The following is a 16242-nucleotide window of genomic DNA, read 5'->3' as shown; positions in this document are numbered from 1 at the left end:
AAGTTCCTGATGCTGTAAGCCTTAGCGTTAAGCGTTAGACCGCGTTAGGCCTCACTTGATGTCCTGTACATATCGTTAAAATAATAAAATTTATTTCATTTCTACTATGCGTCCTTATTTCAAAATGGCCGCCACTTTTGGTAAAAACGTAAAATTCAAAAGAATATTTAACGAGTCCAGAGGGGCCAAAAAGAATACTAAAATTGCGGCCATTTTGGAATAAGGTGTATTTGTCTAACTGAATGGGCCATTTTCGAAATATCAAATAATCAGCTTGATGGTGAGCGGCAGTGAGGACAAAAACAATAGAAACACGTTGAAATGAATGTGAAAATTATTTGCATATCATCCACTTTCCTTTGTCTTTGTTCTCTACTAGTAAACCTCTCTTTCAAGCTGAGTTTTATTATATCGAAAAAGGCCTATTCTCTATTTTCGAATTCCCCATAATACACTTGTTTGCCCCCCAAATTTTGCATAAACCATTGTTTTCAAATGCTCTTGGGAATATGCAGTGTCCCCAAGAGCATTTGAAAACAATAGTTTATGCAAAATTTGGGGGGCAAACAAAGTGTATTATGGGGAATTCGAAAATAGAGAATTAGCGTAATGAACCTTAATCACACGGTGGCCATGTTGAGGTCCCGAGGGATTGAAAACTTTTGTTTTGCCCCACCGAAACTCGTTTCCAAACAATTCAACTCGGGTACAAAATCTATTGTCTATGGCCAATTTGGCCGCCGCGCGCGAATAAGGCCCGAATAAACCTTTTACTAACCGAGGGCGAAGGCCGTACTGGAGAATATTGGCCCGAGGTCGTGGCAGTACGGTCCGAACGCAGCGAGGTCTGTACAAAAACGATCGAGGGTCAATATTCCCAAGTAGGGTCCCAAGCAACGACCTTGTGTGGGCCCATTCGTACGGCTAACGCTCACATGGTTCATATGGGTGGAAACCTAGGACTTCACATTACACTCTAATCAGTTACGTCTGTTTATTATATGGCATAGTTTATTTGAGCGATCGGACACTTTTGCGCTTGGTGAGTGTTCGTAATCTTCGTATTCCATGACGGAATCAGTAGACGAATGGAGGAAGCGGAGAGTGCTTATGTTGAAAAGAGAGAAACTAGTTGTAGCCTGATGTCATAAGAAAATACCAGATATTTGTTGCTCAGTTGGTTGAGCACCGGGGTGCCATGCGGCAGGTCGTGAGTTCGACTCCTGCCCGACCAATATTGTACAAAAAACCCAGGTCTTAAAATAACGGAGGGTCGGGAAAGTGTTGCCTTTGTAATTACCTCTGCAAATGGTTTGACTTTTAAGTCTTCTCGGATAAGGACTATAAACCGTAGGCCCCCGTCTCACAACCCTTCAATGTTCATAAAATCTGTGGGACGTTAAAGATCCCACACACTAGTCGAAAAGAGTAGGGCATGTAGTTCCCGGTGTTGTGGTTTGGCCTTTCCTTCAGCAGCGTGGTCGGCTTGGCGTAATCTTCTGAATGGACTGCTGATCGATGAGACCACATAACAGCAAAACAGACAGTAGTCCAAGAGCTGAAACTGGTAAACTGGTAAATTAATAACCTCTTACTAACCGAGGGCGAGGGCCGTACTGGGGAACAGCAAAACAGACAGTAGTCCAAGAGCTGAAACTGGTAAACTGGTAAATTAATAACCTCTTACTAACCGAGGGCGAGGGCCGTACTGGGGAATAGGAAGTTTAAGAAACCACGACGGCTACGGAGACGAAAACGTCACTCCAAAATATAACTTTGAGCTGTTTGAAGTATTTCATGATTATTCCATCTTGTTTATATTATTCAAAATGAGCGAAGTGTCCTAAAACTAGATTGGCACAGACGGATTTGAAGTAAAGAGTGAGACTGAAAGATTCACGGTAGTTTGTCCACTTTGTCGTCAAAACCTTAAATTTGGTCATTTCACGTAGTAGGTTTGACGAGTACGGAAGAAAAATGTTTAAAAATGCGTGCCGCACGTGCAGCACGATCATTTTGATTCTTTTAACCAATAATATTACTGCTTTTTGGCGCTGTCGTTGCCGTAGCCGTCGTCGTTGCTTAATAGGGAGCTTAAGCACGCGTGTTTTTGAGACGCGGACGGCAACCGGAAGGGAAGATTTTGCGTCCCAGGACAGTGGTGTCCCCAAGAGTTTTATACTAATCATCTCTAAAAGAGAAAAGACACTTGGCGATATAAATGTAGCTGTCTGAAGACAAGTCAAAAGGGAAAACAGCTCACTTCCGGTTGCCGTCCGCGTCTCAAATACGCGTGTGCTTAAGTTCCCTAATATTAATTTAATAATTAATGAAACTCCCTGTTATTGGCCCGAGGTCGTGGCATCACGGACCGAACGCAGAAACGCTCGAGGGCCAATATTCCCAAGTAGGGTCCCGAGCCAGTAAGGTTAGTAAGTTGTTTATTATATGGCATAATTTGAGCGATCGGACACTTGAGCGATCGGACACAATTTGAGCGATCGGACACATTTGAGCGATCGGACACTTTTGCGCTTGGTGAATGTTCGTAATCGTCGTATTCTATCAGCGAACTTTGAACGGTAACTTTTTACATTGTCACGAGTCATTGTTTTACAAATAAAAAAAGTATCCTAAACATTCATAAGAGCTAACCTTTGGCCTAAGGTCTTCGTCGCAGCCGTCCTTTTTGGTGTCACGCAACGCTCCCACCTTTGCGTGACATCTCGAAGGACCGCTGTGAAGGAGACTATGGTTAACCCGACTTAGTGTTTTGACTAAGTGGGAAGAATGTTTACATTACTCATTAACACGAGAAAGATAACTTTAAAAATTTCAAGAATTTATCGCTCTAATCTAACCCAAAATCATTCAGATAGATAAAACTTTATATTTATGATCTTTGTGATTTGCGATAATTAAGGTCAGTACGTGTTCACCAGTTTGTTTTCGCATCTCGTAGATGTTTAGATTTTCAATTACAAACTCTGATTTGATTGGTCACTCTTCCTCACTGTGTAAATAGTTCACCTGTGGCCTGTTTCACAAAAGTCCCGAAACTTTTCGGGCCTGTTTCGGGTGCCACAATTCCCTTTGTATCTCAAGAACGGACAGGATTTAAGTCGTCAAACTTCACGGACATGTTTCTTTTAGTTAGCTTGAAAACATGTTAAAAGATCGGCTTTTCAAAACAAGCGGTTTGCAGTTTCACAAATAGCTTTTCGGGCCCGAAACGTTTTCGGGACTTTCGAGAAACGGGCCCCTGAAGTCAAAATAGATGTTTCGTTTCTGAGGAATAGAAATAGCCTGTTTCCATGGTAATGGTGCGAAAACCAGCCAATAGGAGTGCTCCATTTAGCTTGAGAATTATTATAATTATAGTTATTAATTATTACTATTATTATCATTACTGGTATTATTGCCCGGTTACCCTAAGTTGGTAAAATAAAATGTCTTTATTCAAAATTTGTCGTCAAGGAAGGAGCTTACGCGAGAAAATCACACAACGAATGACTTGATTTTGTATCTGCCCCACGATAGGCCCGAACAGCTGAACGAATGAGCCGCGGCTTCTGAAGTAACACTCGCACCGTGAAGCTACAGCTGTATACCTAATGACCGTGCCTTTAAAAAGAGGCCAAGAAAAGTTTGCAGCATTAGAAATTAATTTGTTCCTTACCTTATCTGCGACGTGCTGTTTTGCAGGTGCAAAGTGAATAGTCACTCACGTTAAAAGTTAATCTTGATTGGTGGAGATTACGCGCCATTGTGGTGGAAGCGTTTTGATTGGTTAAAAAACAACAATATTTTCATTGAGAAATTGACGTTGCCTTGCAATTTGTTTAAACAAACTGGGTATGCGAATATTCCCTCCAGGAAAATGCCGCTCGAAAACATCAACATTTCGACAGAATTTTTGGGCTCAGGTTGAAAGAAGACAAACTGGATGTGGTTTACCAATTTCTGGTGAGGTTATACGTGCTGCTGCCTTAATCATGACCACGTAATTTCAGGATCATTGCGGCCATACTTGCGGGTGTCGTTGTTTATTTCTCTCCGCGATCTGCTGATATATGTGTATGTTGGAAGCGTTTATCGTGTTGATTTCAACAGTCGCTTGGAATTTTTTTAAGCGTTTTCCTTGATGGGACCGATGTGTTTGTAAACCTCTCGAGAAACCTTCCACCTCGAAATTGTCTGAAGTATTTTAAATATTCGAAAGCGATGGTACTTTTTGCGATCAAGGAGATTATAAACGGGACCAACAAAACAATTTGAATGCAGTCGTTGTCGTAGATAACGGCTAAGTTTGCAAGATTAATGCGGGAGTAAATTACAAGCATGTATCTTTTGAATTCTGTCCTTCAATATATTTTGGCGTGATTTGCATTTGGAGGACAGCAAAATTAAACGGTACGATTTCAGATTCTCGTTGGGTCATTTCATGTACATCTTACGTATTTCCTTTCGTGAATAAAGAGTTACGCTTTTACTGAGTTTGCTTAGCTCACACAACAACAAAGAATCATCTCAGAATTTAACTCATTTAAGAGCGAGCGTGTAAAGAATTGGAGGGGACTTCATTAGTTGCAGTTTCCTTGCTCCCAAGTAAATTGTATATAAGACTTAAGATTAAGTGAATTCACGGGCGTCGTGCAATTGTCTTAGTACCTACATTTCAGTAGTCATTTTTTTTAACATAACGTCTACTCGATCCTTCTTTACTTTATCATGAATCGCTGAAAAAATTAAGCATATCTGCTTCTTGATGCACACACTTTTAATATCAACGACTACTTGTGTGGCTGGGCATTCGAAAATTTAATCTCGTGAGTGATAGAAGTTTTTATTTACCTTAGGTACAAGGTCCGTATAGAATGGGAAAGAAGTGGAAAGAATGCAGAATCTAAACTTCGCATGAGCCTACAATGCCGGTAGAAGATAAGAGAGATAAAGTACAAACATCTACAGTCTTCAGGTTAGTTTAAATTAAAGAAATTTCGTTGTTTTTGTCGATATAATCGTCACTTCCTTTTGTATATATCGTCAAGTTTGTTTCACCGGTGTACCGCAATTTGTGGTTGATCTTCCGCGTTATTTTTAAGCCATTTAAAAAGATTCATCCGTTTTTTGGCATTGAGACCTTCATGTTTGTCGTTAAAGTACTTTGAGAGGAAATAATTCATAAGCGACAGACAGGGAGGGCATTATAAAATATTATTATATCGACCGTTTACACAGTATACTTAAGTAATTCCCCCGAGGATTTGACCTTATGCGTGTCTTTTGAATGTGAACTACGCAAACGTGTCATTCAGAATGAAATATTCTCCCTGGAAGTTAGAGTTGCTGTTATACTTCGATTTCCATTTTAATACCACCAATTTGTTGACAACGATCTCTCGGCGCACATAAATTGCGAAATCTACCCGCAAAATACTAACTTATGTATGATATTGACGCTGAAGCATTTTGGTCTCTATTAACAGTGGACTAGTGATACCTGATGTTTTAATTGTGGCTAAGTGGCTGCTAATGAAAATTGAGCTCTCAGTTGAGCTAGAAGTTGTTTCAATCGAAGTTTTTTTTCTTGTTTTGTTTTTTTTCGAATCGCACGAACGAATTTCATGCGTTTTTGAGTGTGTGTGTGTGTAGGATGCAATGATCCTGTGTTTCGTGGAAATTTATAAGAAAACTTACAAGGGAAGAGGGTCTTGCGAAATGTATCGTGTCTTTATGATCCATTTTGCAGTATTTTTATCGAGGTCACGCGAAATATATGCTGCCTATGTAATTTGATATCTTCGTCAAACAAAAATCGCATCTGATCGAATCTTGCACGTTTTACCTCGAAATGGCTGTGGAAAAGATGGAGCAAACAGTAGCCAGTCTGTTGCATCGCAGAGCACATCGTTTGTGTCAGACCCTTGGAGTTGGGCCTGACCAAGTGAATTTAAATAAACATAGATGGTAGGATGCATATCGTCCTGTTCCCATTATTTCAGATAATATGTGTTACAGGCTAGGAACCCACTGGGATCTACATGTAATCTGGGGATCATGAATATTCCAAGGCTTATCCATTGGGTCCTTCCTAGTTCAGTCAGATTTTGTACCCCACACCTATCTCTTTTCTGTAACAAGCCAGCAATGGGCAACCAAACAATTCCTGTGGCAAGTTTGCCAATAATCTTTGTGGCTATAATAGAAAGAATACTCAGATAGAGGATTGAATGAGGAATTATGAGGATTGAATTTAAGAGGTAAATTTATGATTTGCTCTTATTGTCAGGCCTTCTAGTAGGGTGCGATGAAAAAACCCAAATTATGCAAAATTTGTAGGGCAGATTATGTGATTAGGAAGGCCAATTATGCAATAAATAATGTACATGTAAATTATGCAATTTTTTTCTGAGCAATTTTAAGCTTGTTTTATGAGGTTTTAGGATAAGAAAAACACTCTTTTGCTGCCCTAAAGACATTTTGAATACAAGGGAACAGTAATGCATCTTGATAGACTATAGTTAGGATAAATTAAAAAAGAGAGGTCATCTGCACTATCTGCAATTGTGCACCAGGTTAAAAGTTGAAAGGACACAGCTAACATGCCAAATGAATGATCAATAATTAACAATTATTCCATTAGCGAGCGTTGGATAATGAGATGGTAAATAGCCAACAAGGCGCGTAGAACAGAGTTGGCTATAACCAGTCTCATATCCAACAAGCGCGAATTGAATAATTGTTTTATTAAATTCCTTAGACTCCAAAAGTTTGGAAGTATGAACTGTATGAGCGAAAAAGGGAGAAAATCCTAGCAAAATCAAAGAAACTTGATGAAGATGCGATGTTGTGTAATACATGGTGGCCAGACAGATGCAGGCTCATCATGCAAAGGTTTCTTACCTTTTCGCGTAATTCCAAGCTTCGGGATTGATCCAAACTATCCATAAAAAACGTTTTTTTGATTTATACCGAGAGAAATTTCACTTTCTGGCAAAAAAATTTTTTAGTTTAGCAACGCAAATTGCAGTCATTTACCATATAAGGTCAAACTAAGGTATATGAGCTGATAACCGAGATTGAGTGAACCAATCAGAATCAGAGCACGAGAAATGCATTATCCGAGGCTGAGAATTTAATAATAATATTATTGATATTCCTTCATGCTATGATTAGCTCCTTACGCTTTGTTTTTATGTGAGGTATATAATTGTTTGAGCATCATGGAACAACATTTAAAATTTTAATTCTTTTTTTGCCACATTGATGACAGTAAGTAAAATGTCAAATTCTCTATGCATTTTTAGTTTTAGTAAGAGTCAGATAGGTTTCTATAAAAATGCAATGTTAGGCTGAAGTCATGTAGTACATGTATGTCGCAGGGTTTTCATTTAGTTCTAAAGTAGAAGGGACCTTGTGATAGAGTGAGCGGGCACCCCTATATATAGTTTGGCTTTAATGGTCATGAGACCTCCTTTGAGCAATGGCAGGTACTGCACTCAGTGTAGACGGCGTGTACCCGGGTCCCGACTTCTAATAAAACCCCTTATGTTGCAGGTAATACAATCACTTGCTTCTGTTACATGTACATGTAGTTTGGCATTATAATAATATGATTACTGTATAATTATTATCAGATTTGAGTTGGTAAGTTAGTTTTTAACCCATTAATTATAATAAAGGCCTGAGGCACAGGCAGAGTAAAATCTGTAAGTGGACTACTACCAAATGGGAGTGAAATGGTTAAAGGCGACATGCACATGTCGTTAATAGACTGTGTTGATTGAGTCATTCTGTCCTAGCAGAGATGCACCCAGTTAATATGTTTTTGGTGTTTCCTTATCAGAGATAATGAAGAAAAAGACTTGTCGCGGCTACTTGACCTCCTTAACACTCCAGCAAGCAAACAGCAAGTTAGTATAATTGATATTGGGTTTGTAAAAAGTGAAAATTAATGAAAAAATACAGTTTACCTTTTATTCTTTTCTCATTGGGTAGGAGCATGAACTTTGAAATTCTCGTGAAAGAGTTGACAGTCCTAATGAAATACAAGTAGTTTTCATGTGGTTTTAATCATCGATTTATGCCCATAAACACTTTTTCCTCCTGAGCTTGGTAACCAGGCAGTCCAGATTGTGTCCTTTTTCAAATTTGTCTCCATTTATGTGAAAGAAAAAGGATTTTCTTGGGCACCAGTCCTAAAGTTGTTAGGTACATCCTAAGGAAGCTTTGTGCAAAGTTTGGTTCTTTTGTCCTCTCTTTATAGATCAGGTCAAACTTTTGCACTTACTGTAGCCACCAGTCTATTAACTAGATATTGCAATTGGAGGGTCTAAAGTGCATATTGCAGGTCATTGTTTTACCATAACTGAAATAAACCAAACCAGTTTACAAAATGCTAACCTTAGGCTTAAACTTTATCTCAAAAGCATAGTGTTTGGGCCTAATGTTAGCATTAGTAAAGCTTTGGTTTGTTCCAGCTATGGGGAAACAATGACCTGTAATCCTAACCTATTACCTGCAACTTGCTAGTGCAACCTGCAGTTTACACCCTCCATACTGCAATGTGCAATGTCCAGCAACTTTGTTGTTCTTGTTTGTAATAATAATATTGTCAGTAATAATCACGCCATCGCAACCAAAAGCAATAAATTTACATGTATGTACACATGTATGTAACCTTGCAACACAAGAAAACAGGATAAATGCAAATAGTATTTATGCAGTGCTGCAAGAAGCGTAGAAAAGCAGAGTTGAATTATACATGTACCCTTTGCAATAGACCATTTTACAGTTGTGTGCTTAGTTGCCTGGCCTATGGATGAAAGTGAGGCTGGAGTTGATCTTGTTTTGATAGAAACCTCACTGCTTTTCTTATGAAAATTCTTACTAATTAGCATGACAAAAGGAGGGAGGTCTGTATCATAACAAAGTCAACACTAGCCTCACTTTCATGTATTCATACATGCAGGGATGTCATAGTAGGATATTTTATGTACTTACAAAACAGCAAGGCATGTACATTGTAGCAACAATGCATTATTCCATTTTGTCTTCAATGGATGTCCATGGGATCAGCGAACTTGGATGGTCCTAACTCACTTCCTATCTAAACATTATATACTTTATTTCTAGCATAAAATTTAATATGATCCTGTTGTCCAGATCTGTTCATGTCAATTTTTAGCCTGTGTCATTTGTAATGCTTGATCAAATTAAATTTAATAACAGCCTGTCTGTCTGTCTCTCTGTCTGTCAGGAATGATCACATCATGCATTTAACACAATTTCAGATTGAAACCACATAATCCGATAGACATACACTATATTTCCAAAATTTTCCAAGAAGAAGAACAAATCTAGATTTGGTGTAATAATAAAAGAAAAGGATTTTAATTCCATTTTTGCCCTTTCCCTGGGAATTAATAAAAAAATCTGGATTCTCTGATTTTCTGAAACAAGTCAGTTCTTTGTGTGATTGTAGCTTCCATCCATCTCATGGGTAACAGATGAGAATCAGAATACAACTGCCAATCCCTGGGCTTCACAAGCTAATGCTCTGCCGCACCAACACCAGTCTACAGAAGCCTTGGCCTTAGAGAATTTCAGGTTATAGTATTCATCAATGATTTTTGACTTCATCATACATTCTAGAAGGTTCTGTTAATGCATGTAACACTTAGTTCACTTAAAGGCCCACCTTCAACCGAAAGGCATTGCGTGCCGCGGAGCAGTTAAAATTTTTCACATATGGAAATTCCACCCAAAGATGAGATTCATCCAATTAGATCGCTACGATAAGCAATGCGAATTTCCATAACAAAAACAAACAGTCGAAAAGCCTGTCGGGTGAAGGTGGGCCTTTAATGTCAGAGGGCTCTAAAAAGGTCTTTTGGATTGCAATGCATTACCTTCTGGATGTGAACATCTCTTTCTTCCAAGTACAAGTTCCAGAATCTTGTGAACAAGAGTGAATGAAATGAATCTGCAAAAAATGTTATTTAATTCTATTTACAATGTAAGTGGGTTTTCAAAATTTTCTGCAGTCCGAATGCAAAAACTGCAATCACTTAATTGGAATGGGTCAACATTAAACACTTAATGACTGGTCTGGAGGGAAACAGTTCATTTTGCTTCCTGAGAATCTAAATGTTTCCCTGAGGTGCACCCGAGGGAAACATTGAAATTCGAGGGAAACAAAAGGAACTGTTTCCCGCGGGACCAGTCATTATGTGATTTGTTATGTAGGACAAAAAGAAAGATGATGTGCAATGGCAACAGCAATGGCGGTCATTGGTCAACATTCGCAGGTAACAGTGCACTGTTACCCTCTGACGCCATAGATTATGCACTGTTGCTCGCTCAGCGACTTTTGGCGGGAAGCAGTTTTATTGTTAGATGTCATGTGACCTCCAAGGAACCAATGAGAGCATGTGCTGTTGGGGGAAAATTTCAACTATATAACAATATTTGTTAGCATGGGTTAATGAGTTAGTTGTAGGGGAAATAGTATACACGTCTGATACAAATTCTACAAGAATTAAATACATGTAGGAACCTGTTTAAGTAATTTTTTTTGCAAAATCCACTCAAGTAATTTATAGTCAGAAAGATGTTTTTCGACTCTATTATGCAAAAGTACTATTGCCAAGGCTTTTCTCTCATTCATATCATTAACTATGCACAAATCTTTTTTCCTTCATTATTTAACAGTTCCAGATATCAGGGTGTCAGGAATTTCAGCTCACACAGTCATCAAGGATACTTTATCCAGGTACACATACATGTATGTGATTGTGTGCACATAATACCATGGGACACTTCATTTAGCTTGTGAAGGAAAACAGTGCAGCTGCATTTTCATTATAATTAATTTTTACTTTTACTTCAAGTTTGACAATCATTCAACTCATTAGTTTTTTCCCTCTTCATTGGGGGTGGGAGGCTCTTGACGTACGTAATTGGGGGATGGGGAGCAAGGGAAAAATGATCCCTCCCCTCACTTTTGCCTCACTCCCTTCCCCGATTACACAGGCTAGCTCCTGACAGCTTCAAAAATTTCATTTTAATTTCTTTTTAAATCCTTGTTTAGATCTTTACAGCCTTGGTGAAACAAAGAGTTTGTTATCTGTAAGTAGCAAAAGTAAATGAATAGGTAAAAAATGATATGATGTGATACAGTCCGAATCGACTTGCGATAACTCGAACCCTTGCTACACTGTACCTCCAGCCTCTCACTAACTTGAACCAAAATCAGTTTCCCCTGGATTTGCGTCATACATTTACTGTAATTTTACCTTTGGTAACTCGAACCCTCGATGACTCAAACCTCCTGCTAACTCAATTTTGATTCCCTTGAGGCCATTCTCTGTATATTTTTACCCTCGATAACTCTAACAATGCCTGTCAATACGTGACAAATCAAAACAAACAGTGTACTGCAGCCCAAAACATATAGGTAATTTATTTTGAAGCAGTGCACAAAACTTTTAGGGTACTGTACATGTAACTACCATGCTTGAAATGAATATTCATAAAGAGTTGCTGCTTACGTTACGTTACGTTCTGATTTCTACAGTAACTGATGGAAATATACTGTATGAATAGACAAACAGTTGACACCATTTTTATTCCTTATTTCTGGTCCTTTGTTTTCAACTCCCGATAATTCCAACTCCTGATAGCTCAAACCATTTTCAATTTCCCTTCAAGGTTCGAGTTATCAGGAGTCAACTGTAATAGCAATAATGATAGCGATACAGTAGTAATGAACCAATCAATCTGCTATTCTCCTGCAATTGCTACATCATAATGAAAGAGATGGTGAAATCTTAACCCAGTGTTAAATGAATGAAGAAGGTATCTTTGTATGATATCATGAGTTGGTGGCTTGTGGCTGCTCATAAAAAAAGATTACTACATGTAAAGGCAGTTGCTCTACCACTGAGCTTCAGGAGACTTGTGGGAGCTTAGATTTAACTAGATTTAAGTGACAATAATATTGACCCGCCATACTGCTTACAGGATTGAATTGTCAGAATGGTCCTAAATTTGCTCTGTTATTTTATCGATTTAAACCTGAATACTCCTTTGGAATAATTTAACAAACGACATTTGGATTTCAGTTGTTTATCAAGGTTAACATGTAAGAATGCACCATTTCAACAAATTACAGACAACTTCAGTCCTAATTAATCAGTATTATAGTATAAAAAAAAAAGGGAGATGTACAGCTGTAACATCAGGTCAGTGGTTTCACCAGGAACGTCGTGTTCTGCACATCCGCCATCTTGTGTGTGTTGTATCTTTGCGATCTTCACTTCAAGCGTCACCTCTATGCAGGAAATCCTTTGTTTAAAAAGGATTAACACAATACTTAAGATGGTTGTATAAGTATTAATGTTATTCAAATTACAGCACTATTTATGCAATGGGTCTATGGCCCAGCTCCCGTGAGTCTCCTAGTCTCCTAAATCTCATAGTGGTACAGCTACAAAACTAGAAATTGGTACATTGTAGGCCAGTTCACCTTCTGCAAAGGAGCACTCCATTTTTTTCTCTTGAGTATCCCTGAGTCACCATTGATAAAAAGATAGTTTCTTAGTTGCTACATTGTACATGCACCCTATTCTCCTTAGTTTCCCTTCCTTTCCATTTAATTGTATGCAGTACCAAATTGACATTCTCTTTCCTCCTACAGTGAATATTCATTTTGCAAAAGAAAAAACGTTTTGCACATTAGCCTTAATGAGACGAATTTGGAGAATTTACCTCAGAATGTGTCCGAGGTGACATGGCCTCTTGGCCTTGTTGTAAATCGTGTATAGTTTCAATGCTAACTAGAGTATTTGTAGGCCTGTATTAGTTACAGCAGGAAAAAGAAGTTGTCAAAACAATGTCATGTTCCTGAGCAGCCTCCCATTCCATTTATTTGTCAACTGGGCAAAAATTGTTGATTTTAACTTAAGTGTCGTCACTCTCAAATATTCATGGTCAATAAATTAGGTTACGTACATGTGTAACGGAGCTAAAACATACTTAAGGTTTCTGTCAACCTTCAGGGATGTCTTTCAGAACATCAATCTGTGCATTCTTTTTAAGTAATGATCCGTGTAAGGTGGATAGCAATTTCCTTTGTTATGTGGCAACGGGGCTTTCCCCACATAGGAATGTTATCATTTTTACACAGAGAATGCATAAACCTACAGGAAAGCCGTTAACGCAATAAAATTCATTTACAGCCCACTTTGAAAGGGTTTTTTTTTGTGTTAAAAGATTTTTACCAATCACAAGAGTTGAAAACAAAAGCCAAGAAACGTTTACAATTTTACATGTTCCCCACATACGATTTCTGTGGAATTCATTTAAACTGAGACCAGATGAAAGATGGAAGATGGTTGGAAAGTAAGGATGAATATAATACTGCTTTTATGAAGTTTTGTTAACTTTTGCTGTTTAAGCCAATCAGAAGTAAGTACAGACAATAGAAAAGTTATCACCTTTTTGCATACCAATTGAATTCCAACATGTTCGTTGCTGTTGTTGCTATCGTTCTTATCTGGACCGTTTCTTAAAGAAATCGAAGGAAACTATATACCGCTGGAAAACTGCACAATATCAGTCAGGAGGTAAGCTAACAATGTGTGTGAGGCTTTTTCAAAATTCTAAATAGTTTTCCCGTGGCATGGCGGGCATATGAAAAAATTCTATAATTTGGCCAACTTTACAATGGATTTTCTCAAGAGCTCTTTGGAATATATCGAAAAGCCTCACTTTGTTTTGAAGCTTGTTAATTCTCTTGAGTGATATAGTGCAGTTTGTTTGGATTTCCGTGTTAACGCAAGGGTTATTAATTTAGCGGAGCAGACAAGATCAGTTTTGCGTTTGAGCTCCTGCACTCACTTTCTGAAATAAAAAATGTGAAAGTTAAAGGCATTATCAAATCTATGCTTTGTTAGCTTTCCACCGGTATATAGTTTCCTTGGTTTTCTTTAGAAACAACGTGAACTTGTAAGAGCGATTTTCCGATGCCCCTGAAGGTTGAGAGTTAACCTTAAAAGTCCCTGTAGGATCAGGTATTAAATTTTTTGTAAAGTACATGATAGTGATCACTATTGGACAAGAGGGAAGCCAGTAGTGGTGAACATACATGTATCATACATTGTAGCATTAGTTCATTTTGGAGCTTCGTATATTGTAGTATAATTTTATAATTATGTACTGTAATTCAATGTTTTGTCTTTCTATTTTTTTCTTTCTAGGGAATGGATTGAAAGAGTTCCACCAGAGAATATTTTGCGAGTTTTGATTTGTCTGAGAATGTTAATGAGAGATCCTGTATATCAGGTATAGATACAGTTTCCTGATCCTGTCAAGCCCGTGTTTGAGTTTCAATTCTGTTGTTATTGATAAGTTATTTCATTTAGAACTGTTGTGTAATGCTCTGTTTAAAGTTGGCATCTGGAGAAACACTAGAATAAATATCAGGGTTTGAAATTGTGACCTGTGCACCTGATAGTGTGTTGTTTGTGTCCCCTGTAGGTGCTGCTTACATGCATAAGTAAAAAGCACAGGTTAAAACAGAGTAAACTAAAAGAACTATGCAGATCCTACGTAATACTCTCTTGACTAATATGCATGGTTTCGCAGTATATTCTGTGGTCACCTGATAACCAATGATAATAATGATTATTTTACAATTTAAATATACACTGCGGTTTTGGTAAAATGATCTGTTTGCATAAGTGAAAATGTGAAACTCTAACACATTTCTCATAAATCTAACAAATTATTATTTTTGTACAATTTTGACTCCAGGTGAAATTTTTTAATCTTGGTGGAGTCAAGGTTCTTTCTGAGGTAAAGACCAATGCTGTACCTATTTTCTCATTAATTTTGTTTCTTGCAATAGTATAATTAGCAATTATTGAAAGAGGCTGAGTAGGATATGAAGAATTCTGCAGGTCGAGGAGGGTGTTATCCACCAAGGCCGAAGGCCGAGGTGGATAACATCCTCCGAGATCTGCAGAATTCTTCATATTCTACAAAAGCCGAATTCAATAATTGCTTTATTATTCATTCAAAATATTTTCTTCTCTCAAACTTCTAAACCTACTCGCAGCCATTTTTCTGCTCAACAAAAATAACACAATCTCGTCCCCAGCTTTTTTTGGTCAACGGTTCAATAATTTGCAGCGGGCTGCACTTTTGACGTCATTTTGACGTCATCGGTTCAATAATCTGCAGCAGGCTGCACTTTTGACGTCATTGATTCAATATGACAAAGTTTCTTTCCAAATTTGGTGAACAGCAGCTGGTTATGGTGAATTATGCTTGTGGTTTTAGCCAATCAGAAACGGAGAAATATTTTGAATGAATAATAATATATATTATTATGTTTTGTTTTTTTTCTTTTGTTACATGTTTGTATACCCTTTTTATAGCGCCTGCAGCTACTCACTGAACGCTACCTTGAGAATGGAGAGGAGCACTTCACTGTTGACATCTTGAAAGAGATGACAAGTGAGTGATTTCTTCAAGTATTTTAAAACTGTTATCAAATGTCCTTGTTCAAGGCTTTCTTTTTCAGGTCTTTCTGAAAATCTTTCTTAAAAAAAAAAAAACCAAAACAGTGTATTTTCATGTTCGTTAACTCTTGTTTGTTGTTCTGTAATATTTGCAGACATTTGCCAAAAGCTCTCTGCAGATGTGAAACAGAGGGAATGGCTTGTTGCATGCAACACTCACAAGGTGCACTTTGTACACTGGCATGATTGTCCTTTCAATATGTGTAGAAACTCCTACAAATCTGATTGACAAAATCAATTAGATTAACAAAAACAATTAAGGGATAAAACCATGTGAATAATGCTGTCAACATACCAGCATGTATTTTTTGGTTTTGCAATGGCACCGGCTGTTAATGACACAAATAATCAGGGGCCACGGAGAGGGAGGGGCTGGGGGCCTGTAGTTTTCTTTAACCCTTTTGCCCATGAATTTGACCCGAGTTAGACTGAGCAAAGTCTGTAATTGTCACTGTTTGGAGGGATATTAGGTTTTAATTAATCTTGCTGTTTCCTGATAGCATTATTAAGACTCAGACTACTAAGTCCAGGATAAAGAACTGGTAGTCGAGAACTTTCCCTTGCTTATTACATTTTTCCCCTCTGAATTTGAGAGACGAACCATAATGAATGTTAACCCAGGGTATACCTAAGAAAAAAAGCAATTATCAGG

At 37.9% G+C, this 16242-nt stretch overlaps 1 protein-coding gene across 1 annotated transcript in view; it reads left to right on the top strand.

Annotated features, from left to right (window-relative positions):
• The first annotated feature begins 3828 nt into the window (after positions 1–3828).
• The window catches only part of LOC138042100 (serine/threonine-protein kinase Nek10-like), a 52764-nt gene continuing 40350 nt past the window's right edge, over positions 3829–16242 (top strand). The window contains exons 1-10 of the mRNA XM_068887889.1: positions 3829–3966; positions 4860–4978; positions 7850–7916; positions 9488–9612; positions 10717–10777; positions 11096–11133; positions 14265–14349; positions 14821–14862; positions 15447–15525; positions 15686–15753. Coding sequence (XP_068743990.1) covers positions 4929–4978; positions 7850–7916; positions 9488–9612; positions 10717–10777; positions 11096–11133; positions 14265–14349; positions 14821–14862; positions 15447–15525; positions 15686–15753 — 615 coding nt within the window. The 5' untranslated portion in view covers positions 3829–3966; positions 4860–4928. The remainder of the gene's footprint in view (positions 3967–4859; positions 4979–7849; positions 7917–9487; positions 9613–10716; positions 10778–11095; positions 11134–14264; positions 14350–14820; positions 14863–15446; positions 15526–15685; positions 15754–16242) is intronic.

This window comes from Montipora capricornis, chromosome 1, assembly GCF_036669925.1.
Source record: "Montipora capricornis isolate CH-2021 chromosome 1, ASM3666992v2, whole genome shotgun sequence".
In the NCBI taxonomy this organism is placed as follows: Eukaryota; Metazoa; Cnidaria; class Anthozoa; order Scleractinia; family Acroporidae; genus Montipora; species Montipora capricornis.
The sequence above is the reverse complement of the archived record's forward strand: the minus strand, read 5'-3'. Positions and strand labels throughout refer to the sequence as shown.